We start from the raw sequence: 22584 nt of genomic DNA, 5'->3' as shown, positions 1-22584 counted from the left end.
ATGCAGTACTATGCCTGCGTCGACCTCAAGTCCCATGATGACGAATCAGTAAGCGAACCAAAGAAGGTACTTTCACATGTTAAAACTGAAGACTTCAAGAAGATCATTGACTGTATCATTGAGTCTGTCAAGTGAGTTTGCTACAATCTTTCCTCACAAACTAGAATCAGATTCCCTCCAAAGGAACTGCTTGAGGCAATGTCTATTGCTTTTCTTCAACTTTGGAGTTTGAGCAATCCAAATGATTTTCAAAGAAGGATGATGACTTTGATTAAGCATTTTTTCAAAAGTACAATAAGCAATAGAATAACTATAAATGGAATTTTAGATGAAACTCGATTGAGAAATCAATCATTTTGTTTTGCAAACATAATGAGGGAACAATATGATCTTATGGAGAACCCAAATGAAGAGGGAGTAGTAACAAAGCTTTGGAAAAACCTTGGTCGAAGCGATCAATTGAGAGAGTCAATATCAAAATATTTCAAGCTTGTCGATTTATGTTTGACAATGATATTGGGTCCAGTAGAGGATGAGAGAGTTTCCAATACATTGAGCTTCCTGAAGTCAAAGGTTAGAAACAAATTAGACAGAAATTGGATAATTGTTTGAGGCTCTATACTTCTAGGTATGAGGTAGATAATTTCCCTTATGACGGGACTTTGAGCATTTGGAGAAACAAATGTCAAAGAAGAGGATTGGCAAACATTTAAAACCCAAGTGGCAGTGGCAGAATCACAAATAATAGCCCTAGCAATGGCTCTTGTCCTGATATTGAAAGCAATGATGATGAAGTTGACTTTGGCATGCATACTAACAATGAATCTAAAGAGAGCACAACGAACAATCAAATGGTATATGAAGTAGATGGCGAGAATTTTGATGATAGTGATGATGAGCTGGTGTGGCAACTATAGCAACTTCTCTGTGAATCATGCAGTAGGCTAGTAGCTCTGGTCTTACCAATTTCAATTCAAATTAATTTATGTGCTTTGGTCTTACCAATGTCTAGGTTATACATATCTATAGACTAAGGCTATCTACTAGTTAATTATGTTTGTAGAAGTCAATTTATACCCTTATATGTGTTGTTGTAGATGTTTAAAACTATTTTAAACATGTTGAGATTTTCATTGATTCTAGTTTCTTAAATAAATTGTAACATAATACATTTAACATTATTTTCTCTATGTAGAAATCTTAGATAGTAGAATTATACAAATTTAGAGGCTATGGCCCTAGAGAAGTAGAATACTAAAACCCTTTGCAAATGTCCCTGAATTCCCTTTTATAGATGCAAGGGAGCAACAAAAGCTATAGGACAATTTGTACAAAAGCAACAATTAGTACTACATTATGCTGATGCGTGTACATTGACAATTGTACAATTTTTTCAAGTAGAAGTCTGGACTAGGAACAAAAAATCCAACTGCTCTAGGCTGAGGGCTCCAGCTATCCTGATTCCTGATTCTTGTAATAATAAACAAAGTTGAAATTAAATTAAAATTATAAAGATCAACATGTAACAAAACATTTATATTAATATCACTTACTAAGTACTTAGAACTTAGTACTATGATTGAGTGGATGACCCAAGGAGGTTTTTTAGGGCACTCCATTCTGCATCATTTGGAAGCTCCATCTTATTTAGGTTGTAGATAAATAGTTGTAACCTCATCAATAGTGCATACTTCGAAGAGATATTATTATATGAATCGAACAATTTATCCATAGTTGCATTCAATGTTGAAATGAATTGATGCAGCATGCAATTCTTTCTAGAGTGGTTTCATTAGGCAAGTTGCCTTATTTAGAGTTAATGATGTTCTGCAACCTTTTCATGTAATCTTCTCTTCCAATGAATTTGCTTTTTGAGTCAATAATCCAGCATTTAGCGCGCAGAGTATGTTGTAATTCATCTTCATCAAGTCTTTAGAAGCACTTTTCATAGCTTCCTCTATTTCCATTACTTTCTCACAATTTTGGATGACAGTTAAGGCCATTACAAAGGCATTGATGCAGTTGTTTATTCCTCGGCTTGCCAATTCCCTATCCCTGGATCTATGCACTTTATGCAAAATTTGTTTCCTAATATTTTGTATGGGACTGGGGAAGATCTCTTTTTTATCCTCAAGAATTTTTATTAGATTATCAAAGAACTCTCTAATATTGTCATTTAATTCAAGCCATTCAAACAAGCTATCAGTATTCCGCATTATTTTCCCCCAAATTTCTTGTTTGATATGCTTGACCGCATTTCTTAATATATCCTTGACATGGTCTTCAGTAGATGTAGTCATATCTTGTGCAATTTTATTCTCCATGTCTTTTTTCATTTCAGACATCTCCATTTCACTCTTTTTTCTTATTTCCTCTACTTTCCCTTGTCAATTACTTGTTCTTTTCCTCTCATCCTCCGATTCCTTATTTCCTCTGCTTTCCCTTGTCAATTACTTGTTCTTTTCCTCTCATCCTCCAATTCCTTATTCAAATCATGTATTGTCTTTACACTAGACTCCTCTTTTTCCTTCTCATCCTCCAATTTCTTCTTCAAACTATGAATTGTTTTTGCACTAGACTCCTCTTTTTTCTTCTCATTCTCCAATCCCTTCTTCAAATCATGGATTATCTTTCCAGTAGACTCTACTTTTTTCTTCGCCTTCTCCAATCCCTTCTTCAAATCATGGATTATCTTTGCAGTAGACTCCACTGAACAGATCATCTACACTCTCCATCTAGCACACATATTCCAATGCAAAAACCCTCTCTGTCACATGCATTGGCAATTTGCATAGTTCAACCGCAAAACCATAAAACCTTAACACAATATCATCTTCCCTGAAGAGCCAATCAGCCAATTGAATTTGACTTCCCAGTTGAATGCAATCTAAGCATTGGAGTGTCTGTAATTTAATGGTAAATTGGTGCCAAAAAGAAGTCTACAAAATGCTTGAAGTTATTATTGTTATCATTGGCACTCATCCTCATCTTATGTGTCCACTCATATAGTGGATTTGGAGTCTCTGATTTCTTCTAGGTTTTCACATCAAACTTATAGACCTCAATATCAAGCTTGTTGTTCTGAGTCTTAAATATTGGGTGATGCTTTGCTCAAATAAAGTAGCACTTGTGAGCCTAATTGTCTTGCGTTTACCTTGTTTAATCATTACTAGTTGTTCTTGCATAGATTCAACAATATGCCAAACATAATTATATCTTACTTCTACCTTGTCAAGTGAATCACCTCGACAATGGATATTATAAATGATTTCAAGAACATTGGTGCCCACTTCCTTGTTACTGTCCAATCCCAGGCAAAATGCCAACAATGAATTAGTATTCTGAACCCATGGCACAAAAATATCATATTCATAAAGAGGCTTATGATCTCTATCCAATTTAAAACTAACACTAGTATTATCAGTAGATGACTCTGAGCTTATTAAACCCTTAATATAGGAATCTTGAAAACTCTTTCCAGTTTGTCATAATCTTGTGCTAGTTTATCCAACTCAATGTGCGCGTTAAAGTTATCTGCTTTAAACCCTAGGTCAAACAGAGTGCAAAATCCACCCTCAATTATGGATAAAATTTCCTCCTAAGTGTTTTAGTTTACAATTGCCTTTCTATTTTCATCATAATTTTGAACGCATAGCATTATAATTTCTGGGCAAGGAAATACTTGGGGTACCACCAAGTGTGCTAATCCACTAACCAACGTAGCCAGTTTATTTGTATGTGCACCAATACTTAATTCCCATGATTCCCATATCTCCATGGATAACAGGATCAAAAATATCATCATATCCATCAATGAAACCTAGGGTTTTTACCAGTTTCATGAGGTCTATTATGTCTTCATTTTGCGTCTGTTATGTCTTTGTTTTGGGTTGCACTCGTAATGCAGGTTTTTGACTTTGTTTTGCCCATGCCTGCTATTGGCATTACACAAACTTCAAGCCCTAATTTACAAATTATAGACCTAAGACTTCTACTGTTGCACTGCAAAAAAAAAAATTAGAAATTTAAATACCCAGAATCGAGAATCGGGATTCAATTATTCCAATTTGAATTTGAGTTGCTTCGGACCAGTGCTAGCAAAGACAACGGGTACTCTCTTGTGATCCTCAAGTTTCAATCTTCAGAACAAAGTTCAATCACAGTCTTTGAAAATCCTACAATCTTGACTCTCAAACTCTCGAAACATCATAGACTAAAAGCATTAAAAGCAAAAGTTTAAAAGTTTAAACCTAAGTAATTAATAATTATTAATGGTTTAGAGTATTGTACAATATACATGTAGGTTGTAACAGGAAACTTAAAAGTTAAGTTAAAACTACCAAGCAGTAAGTTACTAAAATTACTAATAGTAACAATGATGTACATAATAAGACAAGAGCCTATAACACAATGACAGCTTGTAAGCCTCTCACCAGAGAGGTCTTGAGTTCAAATCCACTCAAGTTAACACATAATAATAATTAATCTCAACAAATAATAATAATTAATCTACGCTTCAGCCCATTACCTATCAAAAAAACCAATAATGTATACAACAATTAATACATTGGTACAATTCTTAAATTAATTAAATAATAAAAATCGAACTTATAAATCAACGGCCCGATATGAATTTGGGGTCTATTTGGGGAATCTTATCATTGTTGCCTAGAGTCATCAAGAATCATGACACGTGTCATCCAGTATAGGTAGTGAGATGACATGTGTCATTATTTCGGATGACTCTAGGCAACAGTGATAACATTCCCCAAGACGACCTAAAATTCATCCTAGGTTGTCAATCTTTCTTTTAATCAACAGTCGGACATAACTATTAACAATGACTAAGAGTGCAGCGGTCATCACTAATCACAGTGAGTGAATTTGGGACACGACAACACGTGTCCTAATTTTGGGAAGAAATTAACTTCATGTTATAACTTTTAAAATTAGGCCCAAAATAGAGCCGAGACCATTGATCTATCTTACATTTGACGGTTTGAGGTCCAAATAAATTCCTCTCACAATAAGTCATAACACTTATCACTGTCAACACGTAATTTGCAAAGTGTAAGTGACACTTAATCAAGCACTGAGTGGACATGTGTCACGATTCAAGATGAATCTAGGCAAAAGGGAAAACATTCCCCAAATCAACCCGAAATTCATCTCGAGTCATCGATCTTTCTTTTAATCAATGGTCGGACATAAGACAAACTTCAGCTTTCATCAGTGATCACTTTGACTCTCCAGTGAATTTGGGACGTGTCCTAATTTCAAGAAGAAATAGACTTTTTTGTTATAACTTTTAAAATTAGGCCCAAAATAGAGTCGCAGTCGTTGATCTATCTTACATTTGACGGTCCAGATCAATTCCTCTCACATAACAAATATTAAATTGTCAAATTGTTGCAGCCAATATGCTAAGTACTATTGCAATGAAATAATTGCATTACTAATTATTTTCTCAAATTTACTATATTAACTAGTATTTAAAACAAGTTATATAGTGAATTTCAGGGAGTCAAAACATCACTACTTTAAAAGTTTTGTTGAAACGTCTGAACATTTTTTAAGTAAGATTTTCATTTGAGGGTATAATTAAATTTAAACTTCAAAGAATTACAATTTGGATTAGAATAAAATTAAACATGAAAAAAACGAAAATATAAAATTATAATTGCTTGATAATTATAATATTTATACAATTAATGATAAACATGATAAAAAATTCTCATCATATTTAAATAAATTTAGATTTGAAAATACGAATTAATTCAGTATTCAATATTTTATATGTACATTTATATAAGTTATAATTTGAACTTTTTATTTTAAAATCAATATAATTTATAAAATTCAAATTGCATGATGCATCATAACTTTATCTTTAACAAACTATTTTTTATTTATTTAATATTTTTAACTAAATTATTATTAATTAAAATTATTATAACTATTAACTAAAATAATTTATTATTATTATTATATAACTGGAACTACATAGCAATAGCCTAGCCCTACATTCATCTGCCATCAATTATCGAAGTTTACCGAAGTTCAAGCCATACAAAATTTTCAGTCGAATATTCTTTGACTATAATTCATGAATCAATTATGAAACCCTAAATGGAAAGTTAAAACCCTTTTTATGTTTTTAACAGACTAACAATTAAATTTTTATAAAGGAGTCACAGAATAACAATTTAACAATGCATTTGAAAAATTCATTACTCTTTAACAATTACAGTTGAAACCAAAAAGTTTAATTTTTAGAAACAACAGCTCACACATTTACAGGAACAGCGAATTGAACAGCCAAAAACTAGTGTTTTCATTAATTATATTCGAGATTGCTTACATATTCATAGCATAAATATTCAAAATAGTTGATTGAATCAACCTGATTTTATTGTTTACATGCAAGGGCAAGGCCCAGTCGAAAACTCAACTTCGAGTAGTTACTAGTTATAGTTTTTATCAAAAAACATATATTCTTTTTAGCATTGTTCATTGGTTTTCATACTTTCTATCACCATTTTTCTTGTAGGCATACCTGATGGTGATCAGGAGCTTTGTTAGCTTTGGTATGTCTTTTCTATTCAATGCCCATGTATTTGTATATGACTATACGTCACTAAGAATCCTCCTGTCATATATATATATATATGCTAGAGTTGACCTTTACTTGTTAACATTGTCATTTCACATCATGTCATTGCTTATTGCCGTGCATGAGATATGATAATCAGTGTTCCACAGGGACGCATCCCTATGGTTTTAGGGTCGTAACCAAGGACGAAACAAGGACAGATTTTGGTTGTCCCCTAAGTCATCCCCTTTTTGGCAAATTTGGAAATGTTTCTGAAGCAGCCTTTTTTTTTTGGTTGGAAACTTGAGGACGGCCATTAGTACCGGGGACGATTTCACCATCCCCTATCCGTCCCCAAAACTATTTGTCATCCCCTTTTTTCCAACCAATCTAGTAAAGGCAAAACATCCCCAAAAAGACTTTTTTTTCTAACTTCTATTGTCCACAAGGCCCCTAGTCATCTTAAAAGACATAATAAAAATATGCAACCCATATTTGGTCCATTAAAACACTAATACTTCTAATCATTTTTAGATTTGACATACTTGCTAAGAGGAAGAAAACTAACATAAGAGCAATAGCAGCAGTGAGGAAAGCTTGCATTTAGTATTTACTAAATATTTTAGTTGGACTTCTCTTCATTTCATTCTGATTTCCGCATGATACTTGGAGCCTTTAGGCATTTTATTTTTGCTATATATGTATGTGATATTGTTATAATGGAAGTACTTAGTATTTGTCATTTGATAATATTCCATGTATTGATCTTCTAAAATGTCTATGGTGAATGGTTTATCAATGTTAGATATGCATATTTGAATTTTGTCTCTATATATAAAAAAATTCCCTATGTTTTTAATTGACGTCCCCTGAGGTCTCGTCCCCTAAATTTTGGCTTCGACCCGTATCCGTACTGGAAACACGTTCCCATCCCCTAAAACGTCCCTATCCTAGAAACTCCATGGAGCAGAGATGGTAATCCATCATGGCATTAGTAATTTCTGAGTCTGAATTGCAACATCAAAATAATGTTTATGCTTTCATCATACTTATTGCAGCCTTCTTTAGTACAGCGTTCTTCAGTATATGCCAAACTTTCAGTGACTTTGGTGTGGGAATTATTGTCATTTATTTACTAGTATTGCTATGACATCTTTGTCTTATTATCATATACTACCATATCATTGAATGGTACTTATTGCTGGCTTTTTGCAGATTTCATGGCAATGTGTATCTTTGCATCTGTAAACTCTATTGCTGATGTGGATCAGCATATCATCAACTGTATGTCATTTTGACTTTCAAACAAACCATTTATCATGCCTCATTGCAGACCATCACAGACTGAAACATACAATAACTATGGACATCAAACCTGATGGTGTTTCTGTAGTATTTGTTCGATGCTCTCAATTAATTAAAATCAATGCAGTCACTCTTAAGTTGTTCAAAATACTCTGCCAAACAGTCATTTTTGAATAATTATATTTAGTTGCTCTGTATATGATTGTGGTAATCATACAATCATCATTGACTTGTCAACCACTTCTATTTTTTTATGCTTTCATAGTTTCTTTATATAGGCATGTTTTTGTTCATTCAAGACTCGATTTTGTCTTCTATATGCATGACCACCGTAGCTTTATCTTCTATATGTATTCCTCATCTTTTCTATTTTTCATATTATATCTTCTATTGTAACTGGTCTAATATTATTGAATTGGATTATAGACTTCATATATTCCCTCTTGATTGCTTTCTTGACTTCAATCAAGATCATACCTTTGACATTGATGATGCTAAGTGTTTTGTCCATCTTTGTAACCCTTTGACATTAATGACAATATCTTCATCAATCTCCCCCTTTGTCATCGATGGCAATCTCATCTCTATTGGTTCTCCTTTCTTTATCTCTCCCCCTTTGATATCAATGGCAAAGGGCTAACTATCAAAACAAGTCATCAAATGCTCCCCCTGTGAAAGTTCACTCGTACTCCCCCTCAAAAGGATGCTCCTGCACTATGCTTACATTTCATGTATTTGCTTCTTTAAAGTTTCCCCTTTCAAACTTTGACATCAATGTAATCAGTTTTCTGTCTTCTAAATATGGCCTTCAAAACATCAACTTACTTTGAATCATCTCACTCATTTCTCCAAGGGTTTAATGAATACTTTTGCTTGTATCAACCCCTGAATTTATGCTTCTTCTTCTAAACTAGGAAGTGTATGAACTGCAAGTTGCACTTGCATTTATTTCTCCTTTTACTTTGGTTATCTTCTTTCTCCATACTTTTGTAGTTCTTCTCTTTTGATAATTTTGCCCCAAAGTCCATAAGGTTTCATTCTCTTCTTTATCTTTGTTAAGTTTCTTTCTCCATACAAACATAGGCCATTTTTGTTTGATCTTTGTATAATTTGTCTTGTATCCTTTGTGTGATTTCATGCACCCATATCTGCAATACCGCACTAAGTGCCCATATTGACTTCTACTTCTCCATCCATCAAAGTTTTCACTTCATGTTTTGCAAATTCTCTCGCTCTATGACCGAAGTGACAATATCCATAGAAATCATGTTGGAGTTCAGATTTATGCTCTTGAGGAGGAAAACTTTCCTAATTCTATCCTTCTTATCCTTTGAAGATGTGTTTGACTTTTGTTCCTTCTTTCTATCTTCATCTCTAATAGGATTTATCAACACTTCAATATATCTTTCGAGTTCTTCATCTTTCTTAGATGAATCTACCATACTACTTCCTTTTTTGATGAAGCCTTTGAAATTATACTCATGATTGTTCCAACCTCTTTGATAACCTATCCCTATCTTGCTGGAAGATGGGTCTTTGGCTGTAAATCATATTAGTAAGAGTTTCAGAACTCTTTTCAAACTTAAGACTAGTATTCAACTTGACAGTAGTTTTCTCTAAGTCACATTTCAACATGGTGACTTCTTCCTCTAATTTGGCATAATCTGCTTCTTTTACATTTATCTTACTCATCATCTCATCCTGAAATTGTTTGGCTTCTTCTAATTGTTCTTTCAAAGTTTCAATTACTTTGCTTGATTCCTTTTGGGATTTATATAATTCTCAAATTTGTACTTTCAATTTCACATTCTTTTTCTTCAGCTTTCCATTTCCTTGGTAATGTTGCTTACTCAGCTGATGATATAATCTTTTTATAACACTCCTCTTTTATTTATTCTTCTATATCAGCACATACATCCTTTTTATTTGCACAAATCTTCTTTTTACATCTGTATATGCTCCTCTATATTTTATTCACCATTGATATACTTTTCCTTGCCCAATGCATACTTGACGTTCTCACACTTCTGATTTTGCTTCTTATTACTTACACTCACATCTTCTTTTTCTTCATTTCTCTCTATTTAAAAAATGAGACTTATCTACCCTATATATATGTCTCTCTATTCAAAAATCATACATTTTGAAATAAAACATGTCTCATGACCCTTCACACGATAATCTATTTTACTATTAACAAAATAAACTGCCACTTTATAATCCGACTTTTTCTTATTGTAATCATAACTATTCTTTTGGCCTTCTAACTGCATCAAGTAAACTTATGTTTTGTTTATTGAATCACTCTCTTTAAGCAAATCCTTACTTCTTTAATCACTTCTTATGTTATCAGAATTCGTAGTCAACCTATCTTCCCTATTCCTGATTGCTCTCTTAAATATATTGATAGGTTAGTTGCCGATGAAGCTGCCTACACATGATTTGAAATATTTGCACATTCAACTCTCTTGGACTGATGTCGTGTCTCCTTGTGTTTCTTTATGCTCTCCATTTTGTTTTGTTTTTAGACACTTGCGAACATATATAACCTTCGTCAGGGAGACGCATGCTATATGACCATTTCTTGGTATACATTGTGTCTGTCAAATATTTAATGCTTCTTTGAGGCTTCGCTGCACTCCAGATTTGATATTTGCTTGTATTTGACTAGAACACCACCATCTTATCTTTATTTTATTGGGTCATTGCTGTACAAATATATGTATATTCTTTTTAGCATTGTTCGTTGGTTTTCATACTTTCCATCGCCATTTTTCTTGCAGGCATACCTGATGGTGATCTTAGAGTTGTTTTAGCTCTGGTATGTCTTTTATATTCGATGCCCATGTATTTGTATATGACTGTACGTCACTAAGAATCCTCCCGTCATTTTATATATATATATATATATATATATATAACAGATGCTAGTGTCGACCTTTACTTGTTGACGTAGTCATTTCACGTCATGTCATTGCTTATTGCCATACATGAGATATGATAATCCATCGTGGCATTAGTAATTTCTGAGTCTGAATCACAACATCAAAATAATGTGTATGCTTTCATCATACTTATCGAAGCCTTCTTTATTACAGCATTCTTCAGTATATGCCAAACTTTCGGTGACTTTGGTGTTGGAATTATTGCCATTTATTCACTGGTATTGCTATGAAGCGAAAGCCTTCTTTAGTACAACGTTCTTCAGTATATGCCAAACTTTCGGTGACTTTGGTGTTGGAATTATTGCTGTTTACTCACTGGTATTGCTATGACATCTTTGTCTTATTATCAGTTTTACCATATCATTGAATGATACTTATTGCTGGCTTTTGCAGATTTCATGGCAACGTGTATCATTGCATCTGTAAACTATATTGCTGATGTGAATCAGCATATCACCAACTGTATGTCATTTTGACTTTCAAACTAACCATTTATCGTGCCTCGCAGACCATCACAGACTGAAACATACAATGACTATGCACATCAAACGCAATGGTTTTTCTGTAGTATTTGTTCGATGCTTTCAATTAAATATCATCACTGCAGTCACTCTTAAGTTGTTCAAAATACTCTGTCAAACAGTCATTTTTTAATAATTATATTTAGCTGCTCTGTATATGATTATGGTAATCATACAGTCATCATTGACTTGTCAACCGCTTCTATTTTTGTATGCTTTCATTGTTTCTTTATTTAGGCATGTTTCTGTTCATTCAATACTCTCGCTTCTGTCTGCTGTATGCATGACCACTGTATCTTTATCTTCCATATGTATTCCTCATCTTTCCTAAACTCATCTTCTTTTCTATTTTTCATATTATATCTTTTATTGTAACTGGTCTAATTTTATTGGATTGGATTATAGACTTCATATATTCCCTCTTGATTGCTTTCTTGGTCATTCACGATTTTCTACTTCATACCTTTGACATTGACGATGCTAAGTGTTTTGTCCATCTTTGTAACCCTTTGACATCAATGACAATATCCCCATCACTATTGTCGAGTCCTGAGGTCATTGATGGTGAAATCATAGCTGTTTCCTCTACAACCCATTGTGAGTTATGTATAATCATTGTTGGTATCCAAAGGTAGATGTGGTCTCTTAAAGAAGAATGGGTTGAGAGGCAACAACCCCCAAAGAATAGGTTAACACAAAGCTCCAAATTACTACTATAGCGATGACACAAAACTCCCACCCTTCACAATAATTGAGCCTTGGAAGGATCTATTGAGTGTAGTAGTTTCCAACATCAAGGTCCTTTTAATGGTTACTTGCAATAAATCTAGTCCTAAGGCCTTGAATAAGTGTATGGGAGCATTTTCAACCCTTCCACAAAAACGAATGTTAGACACCTCTCTTACACATCAAGCACCATCACAATTAAGCCTCAATGCCATAACTAAGCCAACTGTCCAAATTGCTTCTCTAGATCTTGCCTTTCAAATCTATCAGTCAACCTCTTGTAGAACTCCTAGTAGGTTGTGCTAAGGGAATCATGATACCACCACCACTCAAGTGCATTGTGCAAACCCCTCCTAGTGAACGATAGCAAATTTGATCGCTTCCTCCTTATTCATAGGGCTCAATGAAAAGCATGTGTTTATTTTTTGGATCCAAGAGTCCATCAAATTAGGGGCAGGCCAATTTTCCTAGCTTGTTTGCAAATATGTACCAGATCAATTCGTAGTAGTGACTTCCATTCTTGATTTTAGTATTTTACTTTAGTGCGATAAGTTAGTAAAGGACATTTTTACTCAAATTTTAGCAATTTTTGCCCCATATTCAACATGGACAGCATTCATGTCCTACTCCCACTACTCATCCATATCTTCCTCCTATGACATGAATTCTCTTTACATAAATGTGACTCTTGGTAATCCAACACCAATTATTAATTTCACTAAGGTATTTTAGTTTGCTACTAAAGTTGAAGATTCCAATAGTGGTATGATTTATTTCCTTGGTTTCCTTGCCCTATTGACTCTAGATGACAAGTTCAATAAGTTGTCACCACCCTTTAAAGATCTCATCACAACAAAGAATTAATGATCTTTATCCTCGTGAATTTTTGCTTCCTTTAGTCTATCTATTGATACCTCCTTTCTTTGTCACTTTTTGACATGCAATATAGAAGTTTGAATGTTTCTATTTCTTCTATTTTTTTATTGTTTTGTTTTGTTCTAGAAAAACTAGTGTATTTCACAAGTCGGCAAGATCACAACTCTAATCCCACCATAAAATCCCATATAAAGTCGAAATATCAAACATGGGAAAACTCTTGCAACAATCTTGTATTTTTCGATAGTGTCTTTAGCAAAATACACTCCAATATCCAAACTATAGACCACTGTTGATCCTATTGACATTCTTAAACTCATATTGCACCCTAAGGATTTTCATTCTCACAATGATTCATATCTACACCTGAAGAATTTCATCTCCAAGCCACAACAATTGAAACCTTGCATCTAGCCCAGCAAAGAAATGGTTTATATTTGCAATATTCAATGATGTCTTTCTCGTCTTCTCCAGCACTGCATACACTCTTCAACTCAAGGGATCTGATATCAATGGCAAATAATTCCACAATTGGTGGTTTATAATTGACAAACATAATTTGCTAAGAGCTACCTAAATCATTGCCACCTACTTTTGCTAAGAATATCTATAGATACATGAAATTATCAGATCACTACAAATCCATCAACTAACTAACTAGCAAACAAAATCATCCCAGCACAAAGATTTGATTATTATACTCTAACAAAAAGACTCATTTTCTAACTATCAATAGGGACTCATCCAAGACTTAAATATCAAACTATCAACAAACTTAGCTCTGTGAATCTAATCAAACAGGGGGCATTACATGAAGTAGTTAATTTCAGTCATTATTGTTAAGTTAAAGAGAAGTTGGCAGACCTAATCCTCAAAAAAGGCAACCAAATGAATATAATCACTCAATGTTGGTTGGCAATTCAATCTGCGCTAATTATATTGCATCTACACGCATACCACTTGGAATGAATCAAGAGGGGCAATCCAAACCCATCCCTATCCAATCACCTTTTCTATTGAACCATTCTAGAAAGGATACACTAAAAAATCACTACACATGATTATTGCATTCCAATACTTACAGCACGTTACCAAGTCAAATTGCAAGGTTGTATTTGATGGCTAGGAGAAGACCTGCAAACTAGAAGAAGATAGCAGTGTATAAACTCACTTATTTTACTACCTTGTTGCTTTCCAATAGGCCATCCACTAAAAAGCTCACCTTGTGTTGATTCATGACTCTATATAATTGCAAAAGATAGACATAATGCTAACAAGCTTACCCTTGAAGCAATCAAAACTCTCATTGATGTGTATTTTGAGTTTTTTTATAGGCACAAACCTTTCAATCCATTCAAATCCCTTCCAAGATTAATTCAATTTCTCAATGGAATGCCAATTCCCACAATCTAGATTGTTGATCCAAAGTCAAATCCATTAACTGATAAAAGAAGGCAGTGAAAGTGATAACCCATCACATCTCCTTGCAGAATCCTATTCCAATAGTGTTAAATAAGAATAAAATGGGACGTGATTAGTTATGTCCCAAATAGATTACTGATCTCCTATATAATATCCAAGGCAGCAAGCATTTCAATAGGCTTAACTAATATGTATCACAAAGTTCGCATGGTAACATGTATGTCTAAGATAGATCTCTAAACAAGCTTGGTCATCCCTTTTGACCCTACTAATCCACTTACCACAGTCATGTGTGTCCATCACTAATGTTTCAAACCCCATGCTAGCAATTTATTTTCTTCCATTTTGATGAGATCTTGATTTAGCACCTAGACCATGTGTAAACATTAATGTATATTTGCAAAGACAAGATGGCCATTTCAATAAACCTAGGTCAACATTTTGAGCTTCCTTGTTGATTAGCATGGAACCCAAGCAAATCCAAATAAAGTCACAATTGTTCTTTAGCCAATGACTCTATCTAAATTTCACATGTTTAGGAATTTTAAGAGATCATATTCCCAAATGCACAAGTTTGTCCACCCACATTATTGGATTCTAACCAATAAGCTTTTATATTTAGTCCATGTAACACTCAAGCCTTTAGTTCTTTGAAACAGACATTTTTTCTCTATCGTTGGGCTTTAACCTAAACTTGCAACAATCAGTTGAGCTTAAGACTAACACTTCATCATATGCTATGGTCTATAGGTATGACTCTTGTGCAAGAGAATGCAAGAGGACATCTAGTGGTTCATCATTCTAAGTCCTTCTCAAGCTTAATTATAGCACCTCCAGCAAAGAATTATGTTTGGTCCAAGTAGTTAATCATTGCATCACTCTCTTCTTAATACCAACGTCATTTTGCATGCTAATCAGTAATCACCAACTGCTTTATTTTTTATTTTTCAATCCAAGATGCAGAAACATCAACATTTGAAGTTAGCATCTCGCATTCAATAATTTCATTTACTGTCAAAGTATAAGAAGGGTGCCACCAACAATTTCCTTCTTGAATGCTTGAAATATTGCTTAACCTGTACTCAGCCTATGACGTGTGGAAAGGTCTTTACTCATAGATCCGTAATTTGTTCCAGTTGTTGATACTTTGTACCAGCCCACAATGGTCAATTACAACAAGCCGTGATTAACACACAAACACTTAGTTCTATTAATAGAAACAGTAATTTGTCAAGTATTTTTGAATGAAATGCGTCTTATATTATGCAAATTAGCAGGAAACTATTCGGAGAGGATGCCATGCAACAGTCGGGAAATTTTCTAAAGAGTTTGCAAGTAGATTGTTTTGGAAAAATTTCTAAACTGGAATGCACCTTTGAGTAATATATAATTAATTTGAAGAGGTGAACCATCGTCGATGAATGTGCGCTGCCAAGTCAAAAGCAACCATGGTTCACACCGACATATAATCTAGCAGGGCACATGAGACTCCAGCTCGTTAAATATGAAAGTCTAATAAAATACTTTGAGGGAATATCGAAATTCAGCTCATTGAATATAAAATCTAGTTAGATTGGAATAGATATCTCATCTGTGAACACCCTTTCTTGCCAACCACAAAATACTAAATCCAGTTATGTTGCTAAGCAAACCGCGAAATACAAACCCGATTTTTCAGATTTTATCTGGATCTTCTTTAAAGACACGGATATATGCTAAAAGTGCTTCGAAAGTGCATGTACTGAGTAGTAATAAACTAAAATGCTGCGATAACCTTGTGCCACATTGAATTATAAAATACGGACGTTAGGTTAAATAAAAAATTGAATAATAACAAGTGAGCTTTTCTTACCAGGTATGAGTGCATTCTCTGAAATGTAAGTATTCTTGGCAAGAAGAGGCAGAAAAAGAAGAGCGATCAGCCCTGCCAAACAGCTCAAGACACTGTTCGAAGCATGTATTAGCTCAGGGACATCCACTCGTGATGTGGAAAACAATATTTTAAAAAAAATTACCTGAGGGGATAGGCATAGCGGATGAGCAAAGTGGCCAATCGTGCTATTAATCGGCCTCTTTCTGTTGTCTTCTCCTCTGCTAGCACTGACATTGCCACTTCCTTTGCCTTCTTCGCACACTACTCTCAAGGACTTGAGATGAGTTTCAGCATTTTGCGCACAAGTGCTAACTATTGTGCTGCAAGATCAATAAGAAACACCTTGCAGGGGCTCCTTTGTACGCCATACGATTCCATGGAATGTAGGCGCCATCATTTGTCAGCTGGGCTCCTGGGCAGACGTCCCGTCCACGCCTAAATCGGATAATTTGGAATTAAAATTTTTAAGTTGAGTTAGACTAATAAGTCATGGGATGGATAGTTTTAAAATATTTCTTGAGAAGGATCCCAATCTTAGGGCGCTGTCTAGGGGCAACATGTATATTTCCATTAGTTGTGATATTGCTATGAGGATTTAATTATGATTTTGAGTCAAATTCATTGACCTATTATTTAACACTTGGGAGGGGTGCATATATGTTATCCTTATCTGGCTAATCTTAGGTTGAGTTCCAAAGCCTTTGTGATCTATTTTTTAAATAAATTTTGTGAAGTTAAAAAACAAAAATATTTATTTAAGAAAATGTTTTATAATTATTTCAATTTTTTATTTTATTTTTTTTATTTGTATTTTTTTAAATAGTTTTGGTTTTATTTGTTTAGAATTTGTTTCTACTTGTCAATCATATTAAGTTTCTTAAATTTTATTCTTTAAACTTATTAAATTTCCACATTCTATGAATAATAGCTTAAATATTTTTAGATTTCAATTGTATGCAAATTGTTTGTATCAATATTTGGGATCAATCATATAGTATTTTTAGAATGAATGTGAGCAATTGTAGGAGAAAGATGATGATAAATCATATAGTATGTTAAAATGTTACTCGATTTCATCTTAAGATAGATTTCCAAGAGTGTTCGAAAAGGTTAATGAAAAATATTTACACATTGTTAAATATAAAAATATTTAAGCTATAGTTTTATTTCTATTTTATATGTATTTATTCTATTAAATTGAATTGTTACATAATAAATTTATGAGATCATGAATTTAAATTATTTTCATAACTTGAACTTTTCAGCTTAAATTGCACTATGAAATTCATGTAATTACCCACTTAAAAATGATTCTAAAAATTTCAAAATTACCCACTTAAATTCCTTAAGAAGCTCCCTTATAAGGTGTAAGCCTTAAAAACTATGAATCTTCTCCATTCAGTTATTACGCTTAAGGTGTTTCCTTATATAAAGTGGAAGATGTGTTTGGTGGTTAAGGCAATAGATGGACATAAGATGGTGTAATCAATCTTAGTCATCATAGTAAAGTGATTATTCCAATTTCTATGTCTTCTAAAATTAAATAAATGATTAATTTATTTAATTTATCATTTTCCTAGTGCAAACTTGTTCTTCTAAAAATAAATAGATTATATGATTTATTTATTCTCATTCATGCATGATAAATTACCTTTTAAAGGTATTCAATGCTAATTATTCCTCCAGTTATATCCTTCTAATTATCACTAACTAATATTTCCATTTTTCGATCAATTCAATTTTGACTAGTCCATCAATTTAGTCTTCTTAATCATGCAACCAATATTTTGATCAATCAATTTGATCTACATATAATTAGTCAAGTTAACTATTTAATTATCTTTGTCATGCATCAAGTCATCTATCGATTTGTCTCATAAAATTGTCCAATCTATCTTATTTAAATAATCCTAGCCTTGCATTTTCAGTCATTGACCTTAATTTGAACTATTCACTGAAGTTCAGGCTTTTATAAAAGAAGGTAAATTCTCACAATTATAACAGCCATATAATTCTTGGATTCTTGAGTTGTCATACTATTGTGGTTTCATAACGCACTCCCTATTTCTCCTAGAAATTGGGACCCCCTAGTAAATGTTTGTCTCTCAAACCCCTAGTCTAGGGCCTGGGTCATTTTTGGACTCCCCCAGGAGTCCAGGTCAAGCCTTAGTTTCTGACTGGGAGAGTCCAGAGTGTCAGATATGGAGAGAAAATCAAACTTTTGTATTTTTAGTGCAAAAGTGCGCACTAGCACACCTTATAGAGGTGCGCAAGTGCGCACTCATCTCCCTCGAAAGATGTGCACTTATGCATGTGCGCACTCGAGGCCCAGATCTATATAAACCTTAGACGCCCCCTCCATTTCTTCATTCTTCTCCTGCACTCTCCCGACTTCCACACCCTCACACCTCTAGACATGCGCTTCTAATCACCTGCACCTACATACACCAAGACCAAGGTTAGCAAAACACAAGAAGGTGTGCACGTGCACACCTTCTTTTGCCCTTGAAACTAAAACCTAACTAAACCTAAAAAGAACAAGCTTAAGTCATAAAGAAGGGGCGCACATGTGCAACTCCTCGAGGTGTGCATGTGCACACCTTTTTTATGCTTTCCAATGCACTTAAGGCATGGTAGGGTGCGCACATGCGCTCCCCATCAAGGTACACATGTGTGCACCCTCTTGGACAATTAAAAAGCATCATCAAAAAACTAAGTCCCCCCACCCTCACTATGAGTACTTGCCACTATGCATGTGTGCAATTGTGCACATGCGCATGTGCGCACCTTACTAAGGTGTGCATGTGCATAAATGCGCATAAATTATCAATTAAGGACCATTTAGCACGCCTAATGCACCTGTAAGGGTGTGCTAGGTGTGCTAAGATGCATAATAGGGCTTGTGGGGGCAAATTGATTATTTTTAACTATTTTGGGTGGATTTGTGCCAGGTTTTAATGTGTTAGGGTTTTAATGTGTTAGGGTTTGGTTTTAGCTTTTTGGATTAATGTCTTCTCTTTTGTACAGATAAAATGGTGTCATCATCCTCCTTAATAGCAGAAAAGATAGGTCCCAAACCTGTTGTTTTCAAATACCAAGGTGCACCGAAAAAATCTCGTTTTCAAAATGGACATGCTAAGATCAGAGATACCGAACTTGGCCACATTGATAGGAATGCATTCCTCACCATTTGCAACACGTTGAAAGAACCATCTGTAATGGTGCCAGCTATGATTAGATCAGGTATTGTAAATGTAGCATCACATTCCAAATATGTGCAATCTTTAAAACTCATAATGGCTCTCATAGAGAACTACATGACTGAAGAAAAGGTCATCAAAAGTGTCACAAGAGAGATAGTACTGGACCTCCGACCCAAGAATATCGAGAAAGTGATCCATCTTCCAAGATTCGATCAATATGTGAAGATAACCTATGACTAGGCATAAAGATGGTATTAGGAGAATGAAAAGGAAGCCAAAGAAATAATTCAATCCTCCTTTCTAATAGATAGAAAACTAGTAGGCCATAGAGTCACTAAAGTGGACATGACCCAGGGATATACAAAAGATGATATTGGGTACACAATTGTCCTTTTGAGTAGGATTATGGGACTACCAACAGTGGGGCATCTTCACACATGGATGGTCCATTTTATTGATACCATCAAGACAATAAGAAAGCCAATAAACTGGGCTACTATCCTCAATGATAATCTGCGTAAGCAACTCATAGCCATGAAATTTGATCCAAGATTCTATATGACATCATACATGTTGTACTTATTGGTGGCAAGGACTACATACTACCCAGGACTTTACAAGAAGGGAAGCATGCAAGATGCTAATGCCTAGCCTTATGTGGTGTACCCTCAATTGGTAAAGAAGAAACTCATAGAGCAAAGCATAGAATACAGGGTGGTGAATGACAGTTTCATATTTGCAATCATCTGATTCATAGGGAGTGATAATGCCAAAAGGATGTTAGTAAAAGCAGCGACCAACATCACAGAGGTCAGCACATACTATATCTAATTCAAAACATTCACCTACCTAAGGGTGGTTGGTACATTAAAGAATCCAAAGAAACTCCCAAGGTATCCATCGGGTAGGCTCATTTTGTTGGAGATTATTGGACAACTCACATTTGCATATGACAAAGTGAGAAAATGACATAAGAAGACTTAGGTATGGCCTATGATAATTGGTCCTTTTGAAGCTAAACAAAAGCAAGATATTGCTACTTTTGATTCAGAGTGGGATCAATATCCACTAGAAGAGTACAACTCCCCTTGCCCCTATTTCAACAATATTAGGATGGTGCAACATCTAGCAAGGTAGCAATTTGTACATGAAGATGCATTGGAAGACCAATGGATGAATGCAACATATGACTATGATATCTGCATAAGGGATCATTGTAGGATGACTCTATATTTGGCAAAAAATGTATTCAAGATGAAGATCATGTTAAAGGCTATCGAGAAAGACACAGAAGACATCTTGGATCCTCTATACAATAGGGACAAGATTTATGACAGGCCTATTATGAATGCAGAGATAGGAAGAGATGAAAACACAAACATCAATCATAGAGCCAGTCACATAATTCAATTAATGAAGGACTATATCAAGAAAAATTTCAAACTTGATCCAATTCCTCAGGCTATTCCTCTTCAAGCCACAACACACTTAGTAAAGGGTAAAGGTGCAAAAGTTAAAGTACCAACCTTCCCTGCTCAATCACCAATGAGGCCAGAAATGGTACATCAAAATGAGAGGGAGGTTGAGTACTTTAGGGTGGATAAAGGGGGAAAAAAAAAGGAAGAGAGTGTCTACCAAGGAATAAGAGCCACAAGCTCATCCTAAAGCTCAAGAGCTCGAACAAGAGCCTGTCCAATAACCACAAGCACCCCCACACGAAGAACAGGTGTAGAAAGAATAGGTGCAAGATGAATAGGTAAAAGAAGAGTATCTAGAAGAGAAAAGGGTGCCTCCAGCAGCTGCACTAGAGGAAGAAGCCTCCCCATCACTCTAAAAAGAGCAAGGATTGAATCAACTATGGTGGGAACACGAAAGAGAAGACTGAAGAAGAAGAACACTTCACCCTCACAAGTCCCAGAAATGATCCCAAAAGTTGAAGCTGAAGAAGAACGGGGTGAGAAAATTGAATATTTCCCCTTGAGTCAAAGGACTCGCTCAACTTGGTTAACAGAAGAATAAAGGAGAAGAAACTCAACCTTGACCCCTCCATCTGCTCAAAAGGAGCATATTCACGTTTCAACATCAGAGGATGAACAAAAACAATGGATAGATGATATGGAGGGGCAATAAACAAATGCCTTTAATCTCTTTGATTATGACTCCATGCCGGTAGGCACTAAGATGGTGGGTGAAAAGATTAGAGACACTCCCACAAATGAATCCCTAGGAGAGGAATGGAATCAATTGTTACCTCTACCTCAAGGACCTCTGGGTATACCACCACGACCATCTCAAGATTTGTCATTCTTAGACAAAGGTTCAATAACTTTTCTTCTTCTCACTATAGAAATAGAAGAAAAAGTAGTGGAGGAAGAAGAGCCCGAAAAACTACAAGTTGATGAAGTATCGAAGGAGAGGAAAATACCTAAAGAGCCTCAACAAACTCCTCGTGATACAGAGGATAGGACCTTAGCCCAAATGGATAAAGAGATTCCAATTGTTTATCTTTCTCAAAGGGAGAAGACTCTAGAGATGGCTAATAAGGGGAAGGGCTTGTAATAGAGACCACGTCTTCAGTCAAGTATATGTCTCTAATGGGCACCACACCAACATGGCTGAAGAGGGAGGTTGTGTTTTGGAAAAATAAATACTTGGATCTAAATACCAAGGAGGGAATGAGAGAGCTAGTAAAAGCCATCAAGAAACCTAAGACACCTACAGGCGATGCACAAGCATTGGCCTTCATAATGAAGAACCAAGATCATGACTTGTTGGTGCATATCGTTATTCATCCTTCGCACTACAAAAGTGATAATCATTATGGGCATGAAAGAGGTGTTCAGACATATGGACCAAGATGAGTTTGAGTTGCTGATGTTGCAGAAACAAAACAAGCTTTTGAGAGGCTATTTGCATGGAGTTGTGGGCTCGATAGACCTGGATAATCTAGAGATCACTCTTGTTGTGGCATGAGAGAGAAAGGAGAAGGGGAGTGTGTAGTTAGATTCATTTTTGGGAGCATGTCAACAATGATGTGACCACTTTGAGGGAAAGGTGTTAAGATAATAAAGGGGAACTTGAACCTATTACACCATATTTAGTCAAGTGTGGATAAGTTGGT

General features: G+C 34.8%; 1 protein-coding gene across 2 annotated transcripts in view; it reads right to left on the bottom strand.

Moving 5' to 3' along the window:
• Positions 1–16891, bottom strand: part of LOC149543738 (GPI transamidase component family protein / Gaa1-like family protein) — a 134232-nt gene extending 117341 nt beyond the window's left edge. Inside the window, exons 1-2 of one of the 2 annotated variants that reach the window (XM_089798441.1) lie at positions 16403–16891; positions 16240–16331 (exon numbers count right to left, since the gene is read on the bottom strand). In XM_089798441.1, the coding sequence (XP_089654567.1) occupies positions 16240–16331; positions 16403–16494 (184 nt within the window). In that variant the 5' untranslated portion in view covers positions 16495–16891. The remainder of the gene's footprint in view (positions 1–16239; positions 16332–16402) is intronic. The other variant, XM_089798442.1, reaches the window with a different exon arrangement.
• Positions 16892–22584: the final 5693 nt, after the last annotated feature.

This window comes from Cupressus sempervirens, chromosome 8 (genome assembly GCF_028749045.1).
Source record: "Cupressus sempervirens isolate cs-2001-9-10 chromosome 8, ASM2874904v1, whole genome shotgun sequence".
Taxonomy (NCBI): domain Eukaryota; kingdom Viridiplantae; phylum Streptophyta; class Pinopsida; order Cupressales; family Cupressaceae; genus Cupressus; species Cupressus sempervirens.
This window is presented reverse-complemented; position numbering and strand designations above follow the sequence as displayed.